At 42.4% G+C, this 23,679-nt stretch overlaps 1 protein-coding gene across 2 annotated transcripts; it reads right to left on the reverse strand.

Moving 5' to 3' along the window:
• Positions 1–1,133: 1,133 nt before the first annotated feature.
• Positions 1,134–21,429, reverse strand: LOC108152882 (protein sprouty). 2 transcript variants are annotated; one of them, XM_017282516.2, is made up of 2 exons: positions 20,912–21,429; positions 1,134–5,207 (listed from the first exon to the last, which is right to left on the reverse strand). In XM_017282516.2, exon 2 carries the CDS (start codon positions 4,893–4,895, stop codon positions 3,006–3,008), a length of 1,890 nt encoding a protein of 629 aa, XP_017138005.1. In that variant the 5' UTR covers positions 4,896–5,207; positions 20,912–21,429; the 3' UTR covers positions 1,134–3,005. The 2 variants fall into 2 exon arrangements, with proteins under 2 accessions (XP_017138005.1, XP_017138004.1); XM_017282515.2 differs by lacking the exon at positions 20,912–21,429 and adding an exon at positions 19,831–20,586.
• Positions 21,430–23,679: the final 2,250 nt, after the last annotated feature.

Consider the following 23,679-nt stretch of genomic DNA (forward strand, 5'->3'; position numbering starts at 1 on the left):
CGCCCGCAATGTTTGTGCAGCGCTTCGTCAACATCAGCGGCAGGCAGCAACAACAGAATACCCTGTACTTGCAGGGTACGAGGTTGGTTTTGATTTCCGATTTGTTTCAGGCAAATAAAGCCTTCAACAATACTAGATCTGTGAGAATATAATATCTAGAGGAAGGAATTTGCGTGGGCTTGTTTATATAGCTATTGTCTATAAAATCAGTCAAATCTTATAGATAAAGAACTGAAATTTGTTAGCTATAGTCTAAGAATCTATCAAAAGATGTCATTCGAAATTCATGTCCACAGGTATACCCATAGTCTTGAAAGCGCTTCAACTTTATTTCCACATGTTTTAGTGTTCAGTTTTTTTTTCAGTTTTTAGTAATTTAAAAATAAGTGCGCCGACGGCGGCCCCAAATAGCATCCGCAAAATGCAGCAGCAGCAGCAGTGGCAGCCACAGCCGTTGCTTGCCACTGGATAGCATAGCCTCTGCCTCTGTCTCTGCTTTTGTCTCTCTGTGTGTGCAACAGCATGTGTGTGTGTGCGTGTGTGTGTGTGTGTGTGGCAGCCCCAATCCAAACGAGAATCGCTGTAGCGTTCTGGGGCCCCGGCATCAGCATCAGCATCGGCCGTCGGCCGTCGGTCCGGTCCGGTTCGGTTCGGGGTCCGTGTGTGCGCGAGATAAACAAACTGCCAGTTCACTATCAATCAAATACCGGAAACAGCTGCTTTAGTTTTATTTTGCCATAGCCATTTGGCACACCAATACACACAGAGACTGAGCAGAGACAGAGACGCACACAGATATGTAGTCTCAGAAACAGAGATCCCATTCGATCCAAACCGATCCCAGGCATGGGGCTCGTTCTGTTGCACTTAAGAGAGAGTAGACAAAAACAGAAATTTGTTGTTGTTTTTTTTTTAGTATTATATGATTTTTTTTATTTTGTAGTTTTTAACGGAACATACATTCTAAAAACATTACATAAAGTTCTTCTGGTTCTCATGCTCTCACAGGATCCTCATCCATCCATTCATCATCCTCTACCGTCTATCATTCCATCCTTGCTATTCAGTTTTTGTTTATTTTTTAATATTATAATGAAATGTACAAATAAAATAAATATTCATTATAGTATAGATTTTGTTGTTGTATGTATAGAGGGTGTGCCTTAGATATTTAAATTGTTTATGGTTTTTGTATCGATATTTTCTGTTTCTTTTGTTTTTTGCATTTTACCAACTAAATCTTGAAGGAGTTTTTCCTCTGTTTTTCCATTCTTTTAGTTTGTTTTTGTGGGGTTTTTTCTGTTTTTTGCATTTTTTGTGTGTTTGCATTTTGTATTTATTTTTATTTTAATAGTTAGGATTCTTTTAAGCATAGGTACATATATCTAGGCATATCGTATCGTATCGTATCGTATATATATATATCATAGTTATATATAGTACATATACAGATTACAGTTTACAGATATATATAGCGAATATATATTGTAATGTGTTTTTAGTGTTTTGTTTTTAAATATTAATTTTTTGTTTAGTTTACTTTACTCTTTTTTTCGTATAAATTGTTTTGCTTTTAAGTTGCTAATTTGCCACTGTATGTATTTGTTTTTATATTTTAAATGTTTTGTTTTTTTTTTGTTTGTATCATATTTCATATGGATATTTTCTATACAAAAAAAAAAAAAAAAAAAAAAAAATTGTCGTTTTTTGCTGCATTTTACATTTAAGTTTTTCTTGGCTTGGCTTTTCTTTCTTTCTTTCCTTCCTTCGTTCAGTTGTTCCTTTCTGGTTTTTCTGCTATTATTTGGAATATTTGTATTTTGTATGTACAATTCATGTTTGCTCTCGGCTTCGGGGCTACGATATAGCATCTATAAAATACACTCATAAGAAACTAATTTCATTATTCCCATATATATTGTAGAGTAGAGTAGAGTTGAGTAGGGTAGTGTTCTCCTCTCAAACAGATTTGTTCCGGCTACCAATAGATACATTTATAAGCACATTTACACACGAGTACTGGATCCTGGTCTATGGTTCCCATTAAGAAATACACGTTACGGCACATCGTAGATACATCAATATTTAAGTTAAGAATTTCTTTAAATTCGTACAATATTTTATGCGTGTGTTTTTGCTACAACATCAAAAATGGACGTGGTATAATATATTTCGACTACAATTTCTTATGCCATTTGCAATATTTCTCTAAAAACTTATCTCTTCCGCTCCGTAGTATATGTATTCATGTTGTATATAGGATTATATATGGTACTATATAATCTGGTGTTATGCCTCATTTCAAATCGTTTTTCTTTTCTTTTATTTGTTTTTCTTTTTATATGAAAATAAAAAAAAGGGTTTCCTCTACTCTCGTTTACCCCCCACCCCCCCGGTACAAACATTTGTGTGTGAGTGTGTGTGTGTGTGTTTTTCGCATTGGAAAATTCATTGGAATACATTTTATACATACAAAATATATTGTTTAAAAATTAAAAATTTGACTTAGAAATTGAACATTGAATTTTAAAATTTAAAATTAAAAAAAAAAAAAATAATACAAAAAACACATCATCATAAAAAGCCAAATATAAATCCCTAATCCTTTAGTTTTCCCTTTCTTTTCCGTTTTCCCGGTTTCCCCGGATTCCCGCTTCTCTTTTTCATTTCCCTTTCCTTTTTTAATTAAGCAAAAAAAAAAATTGTATTTTTTTTAAATAACATTTCTAATAATTAATAATTATCTGTTTGCAGTCTTTGGTTATTTAATTTTTTCTCTTTCTTTCTTTCGTTCATTCTTTCTTTCCTCTTGTTTTTATATCCTTTAATTCATATATTAAATATTTTCTTTCGTATATATACTATATATATTTTTAGGGGTTGGGTTCCACCGCATTTTCCAGCTCCAGATTCCAGCTCCTGCTTGGTGAATTTTCATTGCCCTGTGTCTGAGGTTTTTTCGGCTTGGGAAAAACCACACACAGAACACGGGGGGACTCCCCCCTCTAGTAGTCCGGACTGGAGTCGAGGAGCCGCTTCTCGGGGGTGAGGTCGCCCTTGCGAAGGATACGACTGGCGGCCGCACTGCAGCCATGATCAATGGCCTTGCCATTGGCCTGGCTCAAGGGTCCCATGCCTGCTCCACCGATCTGCCCTCCGTTGGTCGTCCCATTGAGGCCGCCGCCGAGTCCGCCGTTGGCTCCGTTGACGCCCAGTGGAACAATTGGCAGCATGCTGCTGGTGGAGCCAATGCCGCCTGCCCCGCCCACGCCCTGGCAGCGACATCCGCGGCCCGCAAACCTCCCGTAACACTTCTCGCAGAGCTTCATGCATCCCCGCATCGGCCAGTAGCACCACAGGCATGGCAGCACAATCGACAGTGCCCCCAGCCAGCCCCATCTCTGGGTGCGCTTGTAGGGGCCGCAGGAGCAGGGATTGTCCACACACGGGGTGCCGTTGCCGTCATCGCAGTCCATGTCGTTGTCCCGCGCACAGTGGTAGAACAACGCCTTGGCGCAGCACAAGCAGGAGGCATAGTCGATGATGGACTCGGCGCTGCACAGACAGGTCTTGTTGCAGACCCATGTCTGGGGCAGCGGGCGCGGACTCTGGCACTGCTCGCAGCGGCAGCGGCCGCACCGCGGACACACAATGGGTATCATTAGCGTGGGATCGCCCCCCATCACAATGGGTCCGGGTCCGCCGCCTCCGTTGCCGGGCTGGGCCTGCAGCAGCTCCTCCAGTGCGTGCATGTGCTCCTTGCTCGTCTGCGTCTGCGACTGAAGCGTCTGCGTGGCGGGTGTTGTGGCTGTCGGCTGCTTGGTGATGATGGGTTGCGTGATGGGCTGCTGCGACAGTCCCAGACCCAGGCCCAAGCCCAAGCCCAGTCCCAGTCCCAGTCGAGGCTTTGTGGCGGGTTGTCCTTTGCTTAGGTGATGCTGCTGCTGTTGCGCTGGCGTTGTGGAGTGCAAATGTGAATGTAATAAGCCATCGGTATGATCGATTCCTCCTGCTCCTGCTCCTCCCTGCGTCGCCGTCGTTGCCGCCGTCGTCGCTCCCAGTCGGACATGAGGTGGCTGCTGCTGATGCTGCTGGCCAAAGGAGGATTGCTGATGATGATGCGAGTGCTGGTGCGGGTGTGGGTGTTGCAGGTGCTGCAGATGCTGATGGTGCTGCTGCCGCTGTGGCAGCAACAGCAAATGATGCGTTGTCGTCTGGCCATTGTCCTGCTGCCCAGCCGGATGCTGCATGCGCGTGGCATGCTGCAGCGGCGTGTCCACATACTCGTTCGTTAGCCTCTCGGACTCGGGTCGCGGTTGCGCCAGTGTGACTGGAGACTGGGGCACTGGTTGATCAGCGCTGGTTTGGAAATGACTAAGGAAGTTGTTGTTCTCCGCCGCGGATGCTAGGCTCAACAGTGGCGCCGGTGCTGGCGGCCGTCTGCGGAAGCTCGAACCGGATACGGAAATGGAGCCCGAGCCCGTGCCGGTGCCCGTTCCCGTGCTACTGCTAGTCGCAGTCGCTGTCGATGAGGAGGCGTTGCTGCTGTTGCGACTCAAGCTGCTCGGTCGCTGTGGCAGAAATGTCAGATGATGGATCTGATAATCGGAATCGTAATCGGCCGAAATCGGTGATGCGGGTATTATCGATATCGTGTTATTATTTATCGTCGTCGCTGTCGCTATCGCTGTCGTCGTTGCGTTAATACTAAGTTGTTGCTGCTGTGAATTATTATTGTGGATTGCTGCTGTGGTTGCTGCTGTCGATGCCACGGATGCTCCTCCCTGGACACCACTTAGTGCTGTCGGCTCCGGCGCCCTTGGTCGATGCACGCGCGGTAATAGCTTCGGGGGCCGGGGTGGCGCCAAGGGATCGCCGCCATTTCTGCGATCCATGTAGTGTTGTACTCCAATACTCCCGCTACCGCTCCTCTCCTGCTACACTCTCTCTTTCACTCACTCTCTCTCCTCTCCTCTCCTCTCGTTCTCCTTTCTCCTCTCTCCCGTCTCCTCTCCACCGCCTCCTCTGCCTCCAGAGCTCTCTCTCTCTCTCGCTATTGCATATATATCTTTTCTCTGGATATATCTCGCTCTCTCTCTCTCTCTCTCGGGTCTCTCAATGCCTTCGATAATAGTTTCTGCCCTCGGAATCAGCTCGATTTGCCTTCATCCTTTTGCAGTGATTGCCTTTTTTGCTACGATTGCTATCTGTAAACGAAAAAGAAAGAGAGATTTTCATTAGTTTAGGGATTATATCTATAGGATATCTTAGCATATATTTTATTATAATTTGTTTAATTGCAGGCCACGCAAGCAGTGCTCAAATCAACCGAGGGGCTCTGCTGCATCACTCGTATCTGGAGTTTAATGAGATATCTCCTTAGTTTAAAGATATCTACTGATATTTCAGTCAATTCCTGAGATATATCTAACGTTTAAAGGTTTTCCAATCCATCATACTGATAATAATGATGCTTTTATAGAATTTCTAAACATTTAGCGATGATATATCATTAGTTGAAGTTTCTTTCGGCGGTATTATAATGATATTTCTCTAGTAAATTTCCGTGCCTTAAATGGGGGTCTTTGATCCCGAAGAAACTGCAAGAATTCCACGAATTAATCAAAATATCACGTAGATCACGTGGGCACCCCACAAATACACACAAGGTCTCTTCTCGCCATAAGAAACCAGGGCGTGCCCGGGGTTCAAAGTACATTTTTCTTTGCTTTTAATTAACTTTTTGCAAATTTTCATCTCTATTTACGGGTTTAATGTTTTGTTGTTAATTAAAACAGAAACCCATCTTTTAAACATTTCTTGAGATACATATTTATAAAAGGCACAATCTTGAGGTTTTTATTATAATAATTATATTTCTCGTCACTCGTTTTGGAGTTTCACTTGAAATGGGGCGGGAGCACATGATGTTTTTGAAGATTATGTCGCTTTCTGGGGTTTTTTCTATGGAATTTGTGGGTACGGTTCGGTTCGGTTCGGTTCGGTCTAGAGATCTAGAGTTGGAGATCAAATTACTTGAGAGACTGCTGCCAAACAGATCTGGCGGTAGTAATCTCTCTCTGTCTCTCGCCCTCTCTCCCTCTCTCGTTGCTTTCGAGTATATGTACAAACAAATTTCGAATGCCGCCCTCGACATTTGGTAACCCCCATTATCTGTCTTAATTGCTTTCACCCCACCGCACCCCAGCCCGCCTCTATCTGGCCTCTAGAATTTTATTTGATTTGATTTCGTGTTTCCACAAATTCCATTCAGTATTTCCGTTTGTCTATTAAAAATATGGACATAACTTTCATTATTAAATGGCGCAAAAATTAGCGTAAAAAGATCTCAAGATTCTGAATGAACTTTGAACTGGGGATCGGATCGCGTATCGCGTAGACCGTATGATATGATGTGCTGATGATTATGGCACATGTTTATGGCAAAACAATGGTATTTTTATGGTATTTTTATGGCATGTTTTTGTCAGATTTATGGCAAGACAACAACAACAAGAACGAGAGCAAAAGTTAATCTCTTTTGCTGAGGCCTGAGGCCACGGTCCCGGTCCATGCGGCGTATGAGTAATGCCCACTGATCGATTGCCTCGCGAGACTAACAGAAAGATCTCGAGAGTCCGAGAGAGATCTCTAAAGGCGACAAACATCTCTAGAAGCTCTGGAGAGTAGAGAAAGCTCTCTAGAAGAAGAAAAAAGATCTGAGAAGAAGGTGGAACACGATCTTCTAGAGGAGCAGGCGATCCTCTACGATCTCCAGAGGAGACAGCCGCACTCTGTTCTCTGTCGCAGTCGCGATAAACATTTGCTTACACACATAATTAAAGAGCACTCGCTGGTGCTGGCAAATAAGGAAATACAGGAAATTATAACCATAAAATGCCATATAGGCAAAAATAAAAAATACAAAAAAAATATGAAGAAAAAATAAGACTGTTTACTGAACAAAACAAAGTATATTCCCATATCGAAGCGATAAAAAAGGCCAACGAATTATTATTATTATTATATGGAGGCATAAAAATTGTTTCTAGCGCCAATGGGGGCATATATCCACAAGGAAAAGAGAGAGAGAGAGAGAGAGAGAGGGAGCAAGAGAGAGATATTCCAGTGGCATGGCCATGCCCCTAGGTACACGTTAGGGGACGTTAGAGTCTCCCCATAAATATCGTGCTTATACATAGTATGGCATAGATCCACGTACACTGCGAACCGAAAGTATACGTCCCCTCGGCAGGGGGTTATAAAATAAAGAAAATTAACACAAACGCCCACTTATTGACGTCATGTCCGGTACTCAAAAACAATTTTCGAGAATGATCAACAATTGGGGGGGAAAAAAAGCAAAATAGAAAAACACACACACAAATCGGGTTCGGGATTGGGATCGGTACTGGGGGCCCAGTGATTGCCAATAAGAAAAATACAGGTCCCTCTATATATCTGTAGCTGTAGCTGTATCTGTATCTGTATCTTTGGCAATCGTTGGGAATATGTAAGCGTCATTCTCGGATTCTTTGATATACACTTTTTCTTTCCTTTTGGTAGTAAATTCTTGTTGCTTTTTTCTGGTATCTTTTTAAAGAATGAATTATGGGGAAAATGCTTTGATGTGGCTATAAAAAGATATAGAACTAGCAGAACTGCTCGAAATACATTCCCAATGAATGGAATTCTGATTCGTCTCTCTCTGTTTCTCCTAATATCAATAACTAGTGCAAATTGGCCATAAATTCCCGCGTAAACTAGTGGATATTGACCAATAAATCCCATGTGATTCGGGGGCTGCTGGAAATCCCATTAAAAGGTGTAAATGTTGCCCATAAAAACATATTTAAATTGCTTTATAAATTTCAAACAAAACAACAACAAAATTACAAAAATACATGAACAATAAATAATTCTTATTTTTTGTGATACCCTAGATGATATTTCGAGGCATTTTATGGGTATTCTGAATTTTCAGTGGAAAAATCTCAGTTTTGAAGAAAACCCTATTTCTAGGCGCAGTATCCTCTGGACTAAAAGCACTATATCTTCCTTGTTTCTAAAGATAATCCAATGAACTTTCCACCAGGCACTGTCATAGAATCATACGCATATCCTGCATATATCCTGCAAATCCTTATATGTCTCCCTTATTTCTCAAGATACATTTCTACACCTATGTTTCCATACAAAAACTCTTCTTCAGAGGGTATCCCAAGCTCCCATTCACCTCCAATATCTAGCCTTAATTTCTTATTTCTATTGACGTATTCCACCCCCCCCCCCCCCTACCCCCTCCTCTGCCTTTCTGTAACCCCCCCGACAAAAGTAATGCCAAGATTTCGATTTCATTCTTAAATTAATTGGCCGCAAAGCACAGCAGCGGCAATACAAATACAAACACAAACAGAACACACACACACACACACACACACACACACACACACACGCACACACACACACGTACTCGCGTACACACGTAATTTGAAAACAATTTTTGTTTAGTGTTGTTTTTGTTGCTGTTGTTATTGTTTTTTGTTCATTTCACGCTTATTTTTAATTGCACTAAAATTCTTGTTCTTCTGAGGCAAACTTTGACCTTGGAACGCAGCAGAGGCGGCAGCGGCAGTGGCAGCAGAGGCGGCAGCAGTGCTGCCAATTCGCATTCGCATTCACGTATATTCGCGTATTCGTATTTTGTGAATAAAATACAACGAAAACGAAAAGAGAGAGATGTGATTCAATGGCGCACGAATTGTGAAATGTGGCATTTGAAACGTTTTCATTAATAAGTGGGGATCCGCAGCAGCAGCAGGCAGGCAGGCAAAGACAGGGGCTGAGGAGGGGGGGGGAGGGTTGAGCGCCAGAGCGGGGGCGATGTCCCCCATGGCTAATTCATCCAAACGATTCAAAAGATACATTCATTCGCATTCGCATTCACAGTCGCTGGTGTTGATGGTGTCGTGTCTCTCTCGTTCTCACTCTCGCTCTCCCTCTCCCTCTCGCTCGCTTCCCCTCTCTGTCTGTTTTGTGTTCGGTTCTGTGTGTTTCTGTGGGTTTGCGTTTGTTTGTTCGCCTGTTTGCACAAACAAGTGTCACTGCCAGTCGCGATTTAAACAAAATTATTTAACGCAGCAGACGGCAGAGGGCCCAATCGCGGGACGGGGAGGCCGAGGGAGGGGCGGCAGTACCGAAGGCAACAACTAGGTTTATGGGTCGCAGATCTCACGTTTTGCTTAAAGAAACAATGGGATATAGTGGGACGATTGTTCAGGGAAGATGGGCAGATATCGAAAGAATATATCCCAAAATACTTCCACCACAAACAAACCTCTTCTTAAAATCATAATACCCCTCGCTGTCTCTCTGCCTCTCCCTCTCCCTTTCCCAAAGCGAGGCAAAAAATCAAATGCAAACAGGTTTGTCTCTCACTCCGCAGCCTCCGCCGCTTGCCACCGCCTCTGCACCTGCCCCTGCCCCTGCCCCCACCCCTGCTCTGTTTCTGGTCAACAACTCGGCGACGGGCAGAGACACCAGACACCAGACACTTGCCCCTGCCTCCGCTGCCCTCCCCCCCCCCCCCCCCCCCCCCCCCCCCCCCCCCCCCCCCCCCCCCTCCCTGCCACACTGCCTTATCAATGGCCATTTACCGTTTTCAATTGTCAAATTAATTAATAAAATATTATTGCCCTGGCGAAAATGGTAATGTCAACATGTGACCCAATTAAAAAAAAATATTCATTAATAAACCAACAACAAAAATAAATACAATAATGAAATACGAGGCAGTTTCCTGAACACCGAAGAGCAAATGTTTTTTATGGATTTTTGTAGTGCCCTTTCAAAGGTTTTCTTCCCCCCCAAAAGTGCTCGAAACCTTTCGTTGCATTTACTGCCACTTTTCCTATAGACACTGTTCCGATTCGAGAGAGCTCCCCACCCATTTTTCTGTGCATTTATCATGTCTGGAATGCGTGCACGAAAAACTCTTTTGTTTTTTTCTTTTTCTTGCCATTTCTTTTGGACTTTTTTTTGCTGCTCTGATTTTCAATTTTATGTCAAGTTCTGGTGGCAGCAAAAATCTGTATGCACAAGCATTAATTGGCCATATAAAAGATACAAATGTGTCAATGTTGGGCTTTAAGGAAATGGTGTGAAAAGCGAGTAGCTTTGATTGTAATTTTCGTCATTTTTTGAGGCCTTTCTTGGGGGGAGATTTCTGTTCAATTTTGATACAAAACAAAGAAGCAATTATAATATTTATGCAAATAAAATATTAACACTAGAAAACTCTTTAGATACGTTTTTTTTTTCTTTCGAAAAACAAAACTGTTTCCGTTTATCCCTATTTTATGGGTTCTGTTTTGAAAACATGTTGCATTTTGTGGGATGTCTGCTAAAAATATACACACACACACTTACACACAAAGATGCAAAGACACAGATACAGATACAGATACAGATACGGATACGGATACATATGTATGAGAAATGTGAAGAGCGACAGATGAAAAACCTACACAGGAAACGCTAATGACTGCAGGCATCTGAAACGGGAATCCGGTAGAAGATGCTGCTGCTGCTGCCACGAGATACACGAGTATACAGAGATGCAGAGGGAGACGGGGAGAGACGGAGCGACAGCAAGATATAGATACAGCCGAGAGCTCGAGTCCCCGAACTCCAGATGAGAGTCACATCACAGCGCAGAGCCCACAGATCATTAAACTATTTAAATGCCCAATCGAGTGAGGAGATAGAGAGAGAGAGGGAGAGAGGCACCGCCAGAGACCATATGTTGCATGCAGCAGCCACAAGCAGCCAGCAGGCTAATAGTTTTCAAAGCAAATGAGCAGCACATGTGGCAGCGGCAAAGGGCTCCTCACACAGATACAGATACTACCGAAATGTGTGTTAATGAAAGAAGATACACCAACACACAGCCACATTCGTGTATGGCAGGGCCCTCTCCACAATGATAATTATCATATGATAATGATGATTATGTTCTTTCATTCTTGGTGTCTGAAATGTTGAGGGTTTCTTTTTTTTTTTTTTTTGGGTTTTCCTTTAGACATTTTTATATAGAAATCATTGAAGAAACAGAGAAGCCAGAGATCGCCTGAGAGGTAGAGAGGGAGAAGCATCAAAAGAGATCAAATCACCAACAAATGAAGCAAAAACGAATGAAACGAAGAGCCCAAGAAGAGACAGAGATGGCGAACCAATTTCCATCAGAGATGCCTCTCAAAAGAACTAGTTCAAAGAACAAGTTTTGAGCCTTGAGGTTTGCTGGAGGCCAAAATCCCGATTCGCTTTGAAGATGGAGGAAACTGAGGATTTGGCAGGTCGTTTTGTTTCGGCTTTAAGAGATCTTTTCCTCACATTTCCCTGGGGTTACGTACTACCCAACTATCGATCAATGCCTAGAGAACCTTCTAGGTGTTTAAAATCCCTGGAACTAGTTCTTTTTGAAGGCTCATCGCTGCATCGAAGACGACTGTTGAGTCTCTGGTGTCTGCTCTTTCGAGCTTAGATCAGAAAAGAGAGAGAGAAAGGAAGCAGTGGGGTGAAGAAGCCACATAAACTACAAAGTGATCGACCTTAAGATTTTCTTCTGCCGATTGTCGCTCCCCTCCTGCCGTCTGCTGCTCCATCTGTCTCCTCTTACAATTTTCTCTAGGCTACAAACCAAAAGTATCTATGTATCTATGTCTCTTTCCGCGTGTGTGTGTGTGTGTGTCCGTGCCTTTTGTAAAGTAGGTAGATTTCAGGTAGAATTTTCTCTGCCGCTGCCGCTGCGAGTTAAGTGGCAGCCAAAAAAGGAAGCTGCAACATGTGTTGCCCTGGCACATCTTCCTACTCCCAGGATGGTATAATGCCCCTCCGATCGTGTTGTGCGTGCAGGCATTGTAGACACACACACACACACAGCCAGAGAAACACCTTTCCATCGCCAGAGATCTCCCTGTGTTTTTTTTTTCTATACAGCTAAAACCCACGCATCCAACAGATGTTCTCCTGATTTTTCATTGTGAAAAATGTTTTCTCCCCCCTCTATCCCTCTCTGTCTGTCTCTCTCTCTCACTCTCTCCCTCTCTCTAGCCTTATTGATGATTTCCTTGATTTGGATTTCTATTGCATCGCTTTTGTTGAAATTCTCAATCGAATCATCGCTGCTGCAAGCTGCTGCCTTCATTCTTGTATCTTCCAGATACGGCCAGGAGCAGGAGGTGCCTTGTGAGGCAGGGGACGAAAATGATGTGTGAATCGAGTGGATCGAGTCCAGTCAGTCATTGCATATGGAAATACTGCTGGATTCCCTTCCATTCTTGGGTTATATGTTCATATCTATCCAGGAATAGGTATATAAGTTTTTGGCAGGCAATCAAAGAATATATTTCTCCATTTAGGGGTAGAACATAAGGCATTTTCAATTGTAAAAACATATATTTGATGAAAGTTTGGGTTTTACTTGCCGGGAAGCATTCGAAGCATTTCCAAACAGGGATCAAAACGTATAAATATGAACATTATAGCCCAGATTATTGGCATAAATATGGAATAAATTCCATAATATATTTGAATTGAGTTTCCTAATGGCCTCCCTTCTTAGTTCGTTCTGGTACCCGTTTCATCCCCTCGTCAATCGTCTGTTATTATAATTTTGAAATTATAATACAGATACCTATCCCTTCTTTCTGTTCCTCCTCTTTCTCTAGTCCTCAAAGCAACGCCCACACCTTTTGGGAATGGGCTCCATCTCTCTCTCTCGTGACAATAGAAACGGGGGAATACAATGAAAACACAGACTAATAGAGACACACACACACAGAATGAAAGGAAGAGGGAGAGGCAGAGGGGCAGGCAGGCAACAAACACACACGCACACAACATTATTTTCTATATATCTAATTTGCGTGAAATTCTCTATTCAAAAATTCCGCTCACATCCTTCTTACACGCGCAAACGCCCACACAGAAGCGGCAGCGCCAGCGGCAGCGGCAGAAGTATCTAAGTATCTGAAGACGCGGCCAACGCTGCGGCAGCGCAGTCGGCGACAGCTGGCTGTGTGTATCTGTGCCCATAGACAAAAAAAAATATATATAGAATAAAAATTGCAAAAAAAACCAAAAAAAATTCATGACATGCTGGTGATGACGTCAATGAAACGGCACACACACACACACACCCAAAAGATACATTTACAAGCACACAGACACAGATACAGATACATCTACGCACCGCCTTAACCGCCGGCCTGTCTGTCTCTCCGTCCGCCGCCGCCTCCGCGTTCGTGTCTTTTCTAGCCGCCTGACGCTCCTCTATTTATAGAGTCCTTGCCCCAAAAATAGCAGCAAATATTTGGGCGACGGCAACGGCCTCCTTTTTGGGGAAGGAACAGTCCTACCCACCCGACAAAAGCACCAAAAAAAAGAAGAAGAAAAACAGGGACAACAGCCAAGAGGCAGGCGACTGTGGGCTATGTAAACAACCTGACCCGCCCTAATGTATCCCAAAGATACAGCACGCACAGATACAGACACACGCACACACAGCCACCCACTGGGGGTGCGTGCAGACAGAGGCAAAGCCAAAAGTTTATCAAAGAATGAGACCCGAAAAGTGCGTGACTCTCAGGGCAAAGTTTTTCTGGCGTGTGTGTGTGTGCAAAGATAGAGATGGAACATCTACCAGATACTTTGTGTATGGTAGGTAGGGTTTCCCTTTTCCCCTCAACTTTCGTTCCAAAATGCAGGCACGCACCAAAAAAGGATCTCTAAAAGAGTGTTTTCTATAAGGAAAGGAGGTTTCAAGCCAAAGAAATCTTCACTTTTTCCACAGATTCCCCTGCAAATATGGTAGGCACTTTTTAGAGATAATTTCCTCCACTTTAAACAATAGAAAATCATAGGAAAAGTGCTATAATTTCTATGATTTCTTGGAAGTTAAATTTAGATCCACTTCGTGTCACGCACATACCCCCTGGGGGGCTGCACGCACTTGACTCCTCGTCTTCGTCATCATTTGCGTCTGCGTTTGCGTCTGCCTCGTTTCGTCCCACAAAATTTCCTTTGAACCCCAAAAAGTCTATTTTTAGATTCAACGAAAATTTCCACCAAAAGAAACCACAACAACAACAAAAAGAGAACGAAAAGCGGAAAGCCTTAGAGAGAGCGCTGTCACCCTGCCACACACACACACACACACACACACACACACCTGTAACTGTAACCCCAGGCAAAAGTAGGGGGCATGGCGGAGGCGGAGGCGGAGGCGGACGCTTAAGCTGTCTGGTGGAAATCGTTTTGATTGTGGGTGGACAAGCACACGCCCACACGCCCACGGAGGCAAAAGCCTTACGGAAGGAGGAAGGCTGGTGGTGCTGCTGCTGCGTGGGAAGGCCCGTCCTGAGGTCACCTACGCGAACACATGGCTAAAACGTTGCAGAGTCCTGTAGACAGAGAGCGTCCTGTGGCCCACGCACAAGATCCCGCCTCCAGACGCCTCCTCAAGCGCCAGAGTGCTATTTTGGACCATGACTCTTGCTGCCTCTTTTAGCTTTTGCTTATCCCTTACCCCCAGCCCCACCCCCACCGCAAGCCCAAACCTAAGCCCCGTGGATATTCTCATATTTTCCCGATGAAAAACGTTGGAGTTTTCACCTGCTGCCTGCCTGGTTGGCTTCTTCTGGTGGCAAAGGTCAAACGGTTGCAGCAATTGCATTACAAATTCATTAGAAAATTACACAATTCAGAGAGAGATGGAAAGAGAAAGAGAGAGGGAGGGAGGTGTCATAGGAAATGGCATCTATTCTGCTCCATTCATCCCTTGGAGCATCATCTAGGGCTCTATGGTGCTGGGAACATCATCTAGTGCTCTATGGTGCTGGGAACATCATCTAGGGCACTTTGGTGCTTCAAGCCCTGGCTTTTACTCACTTTAGAACCTCAGAAACTTGTATTTTTCAAACTCGTTCCCAAAGAACATTGTTTTTTCCAGCTCCAAGCGTTCTTTTTTAAACACTTTATATCCAAAATGTTTAATTTTTCCAATGAAACCCCATCCTTGTGTCATTTTTCCAGCGAAACCCCATCCTTGGGGCAGAGAAACTCATTTAACGATCACTTATACCATTAGGACACCATTTTCTAATCACTTGATACATCAGAACCGAATCTTTTCCTCGATTTATCCACCGGAAAAGCTACATTTTCCATCTTCATCATCCTATAGAAGCTGTTTCCCACTATGACACCTTTAGAGCACATATTTCGCCCTGAGTTCCTCCACAGAAAGAACCTTCAAACCTTTTTGTTTTTGTATCCCAATCCGAATCCGTATTCGTATCTAAATCGTTCGTTATTGTCCCACCGACCCACCGGCTATTCATTGACGACAATTTCTATAGCGATATATTCAGCGATTTGTTGTTTTGCTTAGCTGCGCACAAAGATATAGATAGATGTACAGATATGTACACGGATGGATATATATAGATGTTGAATGTGTCGGCGATTAATGAGCATTTTGTATGCGTTGCTCGGACGTAGCGAACGAACCACTTGGGTGGCACGTCTATCCGTCCATCCATCCATTCAGTCCATTCCCCATTCCGCCGCCAAAATGCTGGAGAGAGAGAACAAAGTGCCACAAAAACTAAAGCCAACAAAACGGAAATGAGAGCTCAAGGCGGTTGGGGAGAGAGGACAGCGTGTGGCAAGGGGGCAGCAGTGCCTGCCACAAAGTTATTGTCTTTCTTCGGCTAATGGACAAGCTTCTGGCGGCATGCGGCATGTGGCAAACACCCAAATTGAGATGCAAAAAAGGATTGGCTTTAATGAAATTATGAGGGATGTGCTCCAAAAGGATCCACCACAGGAATCCCAGAGTATCCATTGGCAAGGGAATCTGATTATTATTTGGGATTTAATTCTGTTTTTTAGGCCTATTTTTTTAACTTTATTTCTATTATCAGAATTTCTCTAGACATTTATCCATTGTTTCTGTCAAATTTTTCATCGAAATCCAGCCCTACTTGTACGATTCCTCTACAGTAATCGATTCTTTCGGGAGTTCATTGAGCCCTGAGGCTGAATCTTTGGGATTTACTGCCATTGAAAACCCTCTTTAGAAGATGAGGAACCTCTTGCAGAAACGATCTGCAGATGATTGTATACCATGTACATTAATCCATTATTTTGGGAGCTCTTCAGACACCTCAAACCTGTGTAGACCTTCCATTTCCAAGATTCCATTCCACATATTACTCCACATTTCAAAGCGGGTTCTGTCTCCTTTCTAGATATAAATTCCCCAAAAATCTAACTATTATTCCTCTACATTCTTCCATTATTCATCTATTTGTGGTATTATGCCTTCTACTTCTGGTACGATCGTCTCATGAATCCCTTAAAAAGACTACAACTTATTTATAACAAATATAATTTTCAAAAATAAACAAGAGACTCGGTTGTTGTTTTTTTTTTGTTTTTTTGTGGTTTTATTTTGGTTTTTGCGACGACGACAACGACGACGACAAAAATAATGAAAATCACATGTTTTGCTTGCGGCATCAAAATTGTGTTGCTTCTTGTTTTTGCTCGCAGTTTTTCTTCTTGTGGGGCGGCGGCTGTCACAGCACAGATACAAAGATACTTTTTGTGGTGTTACCGATAGATACTTGTACACGAGTGTGTGTGCCTATCTTTCTCTATGGCATATCTGAAAAATCTCAAAACGAAATTTCATTGAAGCGTGCTACGTGCCGCCACCCGCCAACCGCCACCCGCCCCCACTGCCACTGCCACTGCCAGTGCCAGTGCCACTGCAGCGCCCCTCTGCCACATATTTCGCAGCCACCTTTACTCGAGAGTTCAGTAAATGTCACATGGGGTGCAGGCCATGCGCAATTCTTGGCCTAAACCGCCAATTTGTCCCCCACTTTTCCCCCACTTTTATCTGATATTTTGTTCCACTTCCCTTTCGCTCCTCTTATCCTTGTTCTTTCTCCTCTAATTCCTTTTCTCCTCGATCTTTTCTTTTTCCATAACTTTTCGTCTCCCTTTTGCCTGTTTTCCCTGCATTTTCCCCATCGCTAAACATTTTGTATGCTCGTTTTCCCCACAAAGTTTTTCATTTATGAGAATATTTTTTCTGCAATTTTCTATCTTTAGTTTTGTCCGCTTTGCCGCCTGCCCCATGCCACAGGGCCCCCCCCCCCCTGTCGCCTTCTAAGCCTTTGTTTTGCAATTATGTCGTCGTCGTTTCTGTCTGTGTTGTTGTCGTCAGAACGTGTTCTGGTTTATATTAACTATTCTACAGATACAGCCACAGCCACAGCTACAGATACATCTCTAAAGATACAGATAGAGAATACAAGTGTACAGAGATATCTATGAGATACAAATGTATATTCTGAATTGCATTTACATTTTGGTAACAGTATTTCGTGATTATTCTATTTTTAATCCTTCTCTCTCTCTCTGTCCCTCTCTCTCTTTCTCTAGCGGGAAAATGCAATTAATTTGCTGTCATTTTGTTTTTGGTTTTTGCAGTTTTTGTTGGGCTTTTGATTTTATTTTTGCATCTCGTAGGGTTGTTCCGTCCGTCGTTCAATCTATTCTTGAATACTATCCGTTAGATACTATATCTTTATATTCGTACACAACATTTGCCTATAAATCAGGTGGAAAGATCAGTAAGTGACGGCAGGCGGGTACGAAGATTGATTGAATTCGGGTATCGCGATCTGTCGACAAAGTACTTTTCACCTCACAATTCGAAAGGGTAGTCGCAGGAGTATATATCCTTTCTTCCACTCCTGAGAAGGCTCTACGAACACCTGGAAAAGGTGCTCCAGAAACTACCAACCCCCACGATATGATGTTGTATCTTTCTTCTTTTTGTTAATCATCTGTAGAAATGCTGGAACTATATCTACTTGCAGGAATATTCGTATTAAATATGGCTCAAATATTGCAATCAAATTTTTCAATCGAATCAAGTGGCAAGAGGCAATTCTCACTCGGCAATCGCCGTGTAGAATATTTATGTCATAGCCAAAAATATCGCCCCGAAATACGTTTCATTCATAATGGAAGAAGAAGGAGATTCTCGCACAGAAAAACAGACACACACACACACAGACAGAGACACACGTTTATACGATACGTTGTATGCGATATATAAATATAAATAAATAAATTAAATGCTTAATTTTTATTAGCCAAATAAACAGCTAGACAGCAAGACAGACCAGACACACATCGCCAGGCGATAGCCGCAGAGCGAAACGAGGCACAAGATCTACAATGACGTTGATGACGCAGACGATAGAAGCTGATGATGATGAGAATATTCGCCAAAGGCGGGAAGACTTTTTTCGTATTTTTGGAGGGGAAAAGCTAAGGTTTTCCATGGGTTATTGGGGTTGCCTTTCAAAAACATAAATGGAACACTGGAACAGCGGCACATTTGGAACACTTGGAAAGACACACGAACCTCAAAAACGAGACAGCGAGAAGGTGGCAGGGGATCCATCGATCAAAAAAAGAAAAGAAAAAAAAACTAAAATGTTAAGACGTTTATCGGTCGAAAAATAAGTGTTTTTTACGCCTCTCTTTTATTTATTCTCTTCGTTTTTGTTGTTGTTTTTTTTTTTCGTTGTGTATGCGACTGGCACTGCGATGGCGTTTCCGTTAGCCTCAAAAATTAACAGCAAGCGAAAAAGTAAATAAACTTAAAAATATTTCATTGCGTTCTTCGTTTTTTTTTTTATCAATCTTTTTTTCCATTTTTTGGTGGAAGGGTCTGCTGATATTTTAAGCGTGTGTCAGCGCGTTGGAAAAAGAAAGCAAAAGCAAAAAGGTAGGGGTACGGCCTTATCGAGCCACACAAAAAGTGTCATAGGAGAAGGGAATACGAGAGGTGTACCGATGACGAAACACACCTCCGCTTAACGCACTTTTTCTTCGGTTTCTTTTTCTAGATTAAACACAATAAATAGTTTAAAAATAGAAAAAAGTTAGAGGGGGAGAGCGGGAGTGGGAGAAAAATACATTCTCGAGTGTCCAAAGGTTTAAAAGCCACACAAAAAAAACAAGAAAGAAAAGAACAAAAATAAGGGAAAACTGATTAGAGGAAGAGGTACAAAAGTCTGTGGCTGATTTGTGAATGGAATTCTCTATGGAAACGAAACGCGAGAGTGATCGATCGATAGATCAATCGGTTCGGTTATCAGTCATGTTCCTAGAATATATAGAATATATTTCAGTATTTCTAATATTATATTTCGAGGGATTATCTGTATGTTTTGATAAGCAAACAGACAGCTGAAAGCCACAGGCGGCGAGAGTACAAGCATTCTAGTTTGTTCTCGGGAGAGTATTTCATTGAGAAATCGACATCTTCAAGATACATGTCTAACTGTCTTGTATGTGGATAAGTTCCTACATTTCCATTTGCATCTATATTTTGTGGCTATTTTCCTTCCTGCTTCTATCATTCCATATACATATGTATGTACGAGTCTGTGGCTTTCCTGTTATGTTTTTGTGTCACGATGTGGCCATAAATTAATCAGATATTCCTATGGATACATCTATGTATCTGCGAATATGTACAGTGTACACCAATTATTTATATACTACATATAAGAATTTTATTGCATTTCCTGGCTATGCAACAGCAACAACAACAGCATCTAGAGATACATTCTGAAGGCCAAAACGTGAGCACGTTGAAATTAACTGAAATTGCAGCACACAATTTGTATCTGTATCTCAAGCAGCTGTTTGTGGGCGAGAAGGGGGCACACTTACATTGATTTTCAATAGCAATCCGTGCAATTTATTCCGTAATAAATCAACATATATATCCGCTAGATATAATCCTTTTCTGGCACTGGGATTCGTGTTGTAGATATAAAAAAAAAAAATGTAATCCAAAAGATAGTAGATACAGGCACTTTTTGCTGGTTCGGATTTCGGGGGTTCAAGATCTCCTCTTTTCTTTTTTTTTTTTTGTTATACACGATCTGCCGATCTATACATATGCATATATATATATTCCAGATATATATATGTTTGTTGTAGTTGTATTTTATTTAGCATTTATTAAAAATGATTTTTCGCTTTGCTCTTTTTCGCATTTCATTCACAAAAGTAAATTTAATTAACACAAAAACGATGACGCCTGACGCCGGACGCCTGACGCTGGCGTTGACGCTGGCGTTGACGCTGACTGCAGCTGTGACGCCAACTGCGAACTGCGAACTGCGAACAGCGTCTGGTTTCGATATTGGTCTCCCGCGTTGTTTGATTTTGTTATTATTTTTGTTGTTAAGAATAATAATATACGATTTTTTGAACGATCGATCGGAACGGGAACGAAACGGTAACCGTATGTACGTCGACGTCGACAGCGACGCTCACACGATCTCTCGGGAAACGGGGGCCACGTCGTCGCCTGTCGGTGTGTGTCGGTGTATGTCTCTCTGTCGCTCGATTGTACGAGTGTGTTTGTGTGTTTGTCGTCGTCTCGCCTTCCGTGTGTGCGTGTGTGTGTGTGTGTGTAAAATATTTTTATGCAATTTTATATATAAATATATATATGTATATATAGATGTTTGCTGCTGCTGCGACGGCGACTGTTGTTGTTTGATTTTAATTTTTTATTTCATTTTTTTTTGCTCTCTCTCTTTCAACACGTTTTTGTATTTGAATTATGATTTTGTTGCTGTTGCTGTTGCTGTTGCTTTTGCTTTTGCTTGTGGTTGTTGATGTTTAAATAGACATTGATTTTCTTTGCGCAATTTGCATTTTTAGAGGCACATTATTTCCATTGGAAGCAGGAATTCCATTCAAAAAAAAAAAAACATTCAAACACAGAATTTGATCTCACTTGTTGTTGTCGTTGTTGTGGTTGTTACTGCTGCTGCACACAGATATTTGTTGTATTTTCTGTTAGATATTGTTTCAAAAAAATTGTTGTTGTGTTGTTTTGAAAAAAAAATATTTGATCTTTGTAGGAGTGTGGTAGATTTTCGAGTCGAAGTCGAGTCGCGGCAACCTCTCAGCACGAGGCGGGGCGAATTAATGGATCTTGAAAATTGACAAATCCATAGACTTTTGGTTGATATTTTTTGTTGTTTGCCGAAAATATCAATATGGATATTTGTTTAGTGGTATTTTCAACGGACTTTTCTGAATTCAAAAAAAAATTCCTATCTGCTGTTTCCTTGTCCGCGGCAGGGATGTTGAATATTTGTTGATGTTGTTGGCTTTATTTTTGTTGTCGAAAATATCAGTAGTATGGATATTTTAGTGGGATAATCAACGTAATTTTCTGAATTTAAAAAAAAAATTCGACACGTCGTTTCATTGTTCGCGGCCCGAGTTCAAAAAATGTAATGTACCCATGATTCCCACTGTGCCGCCGCCGCCACCGATTCGTGAGGGAAAAAGCCACTCGAAACGCGAACGCACTCAAGAGAGCGAGGCAGCTTAGCAACTTAGGGCCCTGTCCGAAACATGTTAGGAGCCCCTGTTATGTTAAGTGCCGGAGATTTTACGCTTTACGAGCTCGATTGGGCAACGGGAACGGTGGCGGGGGCGGGGGCAAGGCCGTGCGCGCGCTCCAAATGTTGCCGGGGCTTGCAAAAATGTTTCTTGGCCAGAAAACTCATGTTGCTGAGAGAAAAAGGTATGGAAAACAGGTGAAACGACCAGAAATATCGAACGCATGGCCAGTCTAGGCTCCTCACCCCTCGCTCAAAATACTTTCTTGTAAAATCTTACAACAATCATGGCATGTAGGGGCCTGAGGTGAGGTGATCTTGTCCATACCTGCCCATAACCCATAACAGTGCACATGTGCACATGTTCTTAAGGCCCCTAAAAAATGTTGCTGGCAAATCCACTCATGTTGTTTGCGAAAGGACTTCTTTTTGGCCAATATTATAATACATCGATCATTGGTAAACATTAAAAGTCAATAAAAAACACATTTCCATATAATTTTGCCCCGATATTATTTTCTAAATTTGCTAAAGATATAATATTTCATTAACTTTGGTGTGAAAGCTTGTTTAAATCAGCAATAATACATTTTTTCATTATTTTTGTATCTTTTTTATTGTTATATCCAAAAGAAAGATGATTCTGACCAAAGTATTGTATGGCCTTATGACATTCGACTTTACACAGAGACAGCCTTGTGGGAAGATCATGCAGTAAGAGCGAGAGAGATACATATATTCGTCTCGATGGTTACACTATTCAGATCCCAATTTTCCAATCATTTTTGCACGAATAGTGCTAAAAAGGGCCGTCATACATTTAAACGAAAAAATTCGTCTTTTTCCTGATCATCCTTTTTATTTCAATATTTTCCGCTTCATCGATAATTAAATCGATACGTTTCGATTCGATTGTATTTTAAGCAGCAGAAAATTTTAAATATTTTCATTGGACGAAAGAAATTCTCAATCCAAACAGCATGTTGCCGAGACATGCTGGATGCAACATGCTGCTGAGCTGCTGTCGAGAAAATGTTAGGTATTGAGTGAGATATTTGTGCGATACAAGAGAGCGAAATGAAGCGAGAAATTGAGAACAGCAACGACATATGAAAAAGTACTGAAACAACACACTCTCTCTCTCAAGTTGGTACAAAAGCAGGCTATAAACCCCTTAGCATCAAAAAAACACTCATGTTAAGCATTACGATTTTTTTTAGCGAAATGAGCGAAGAGAGCGTGTTTGTGGCGAATCGATGGAGTGAGAGCGTGTGTGAGGCCGGCTGCCGATCGTTTATTCGCCGTATCTGTATATCTCGCTCTCTCTCTGTATTTCGCCTTGTTTTTTAATTGAACAAATTTTTCATTCTCAAAAATCGGCGAGTGGAGAGGCATACCATACCATACCGATGGGTGTATGTGTGTGTGTGACTTAATTATGTTTGTGTGTGAGTGCTATTGCTGAATGGGCGTTTTACCAGCGATTTGAAAGCGTTTTCAGAGCAGTTTTAAGTGAATTTTTTAGAAAATATATTAGAAAAGACGAAATGCTAGTAGTAGATAGAAATCGACTGTAATAAGGCCAATTAGTAGGGAGTTATGGAAAGGAGAGTCAGATAGAGCACAGGAAATCGCGTGCCATAGTGGCCAGGCGAATTCAAACACACACACACACCCACACACACAGACAAAACATTGAGAGCGAGCAGACAGACCAGACCCACTCAAAGAGAGTGTATGTATTACAGCTACAACAGAATTTGTGTTGTTGCAAAGACACATGGCTGGCGATGAAACGGCCTTCCCTGGGATCCCCTCCCCAACACCCAGCAAGCAGTGCGAAGACGAGAAGAGGCGGGCGAGAGAGGAGAGGGGAACGAATGGGGCGGGCGGCCTATGTTGAGAGCAAGAGCGAGCGACGACGACGACGACTTTTCGTACTAAAAACCAACCGGACGTTGCCGCCGCCGTCGCCCCTCAACAGACCCCCTCTTGTGACAGTGTGTACCCCGCCCCAGCCCCCCACCTCAACGGCACTGCTGCTCGCTCCCTTCTTCATGTTTGTGGAGCGTTGAGTGTGGTGGAGCTTTGTGTCTGTGTGTCTGCCTCTCTCTCTCTCTCTCTCTCTCTGCCTGTGTGCGTGTGTTTGTGT

This window comes from Drosophila miranda, chromosome XR (assembly GCF_003369915.1).
Source record: "Drosophila miranda strain MSH22 chromosome XR, D.miranda_PacBio2.1, whole genome shotgun sequence".
Classification (NCBI taxonomy): Eukaryota; Metazoa; Arthropoda; class Insecta; order Diptera; family Drosophilidae; genus Drosophila; species Drosophila miranda.

Bases quoted from the DNA above. Each gene is read 5' to 3' on its own strand.
- LOC108152882 (XM_017282516.2), bottom strand. From the start codon at position 4,895: ATGGATCGCAGAAATGGCGGCGATCCCTTGGCGCCACCCCGGCCCCCG.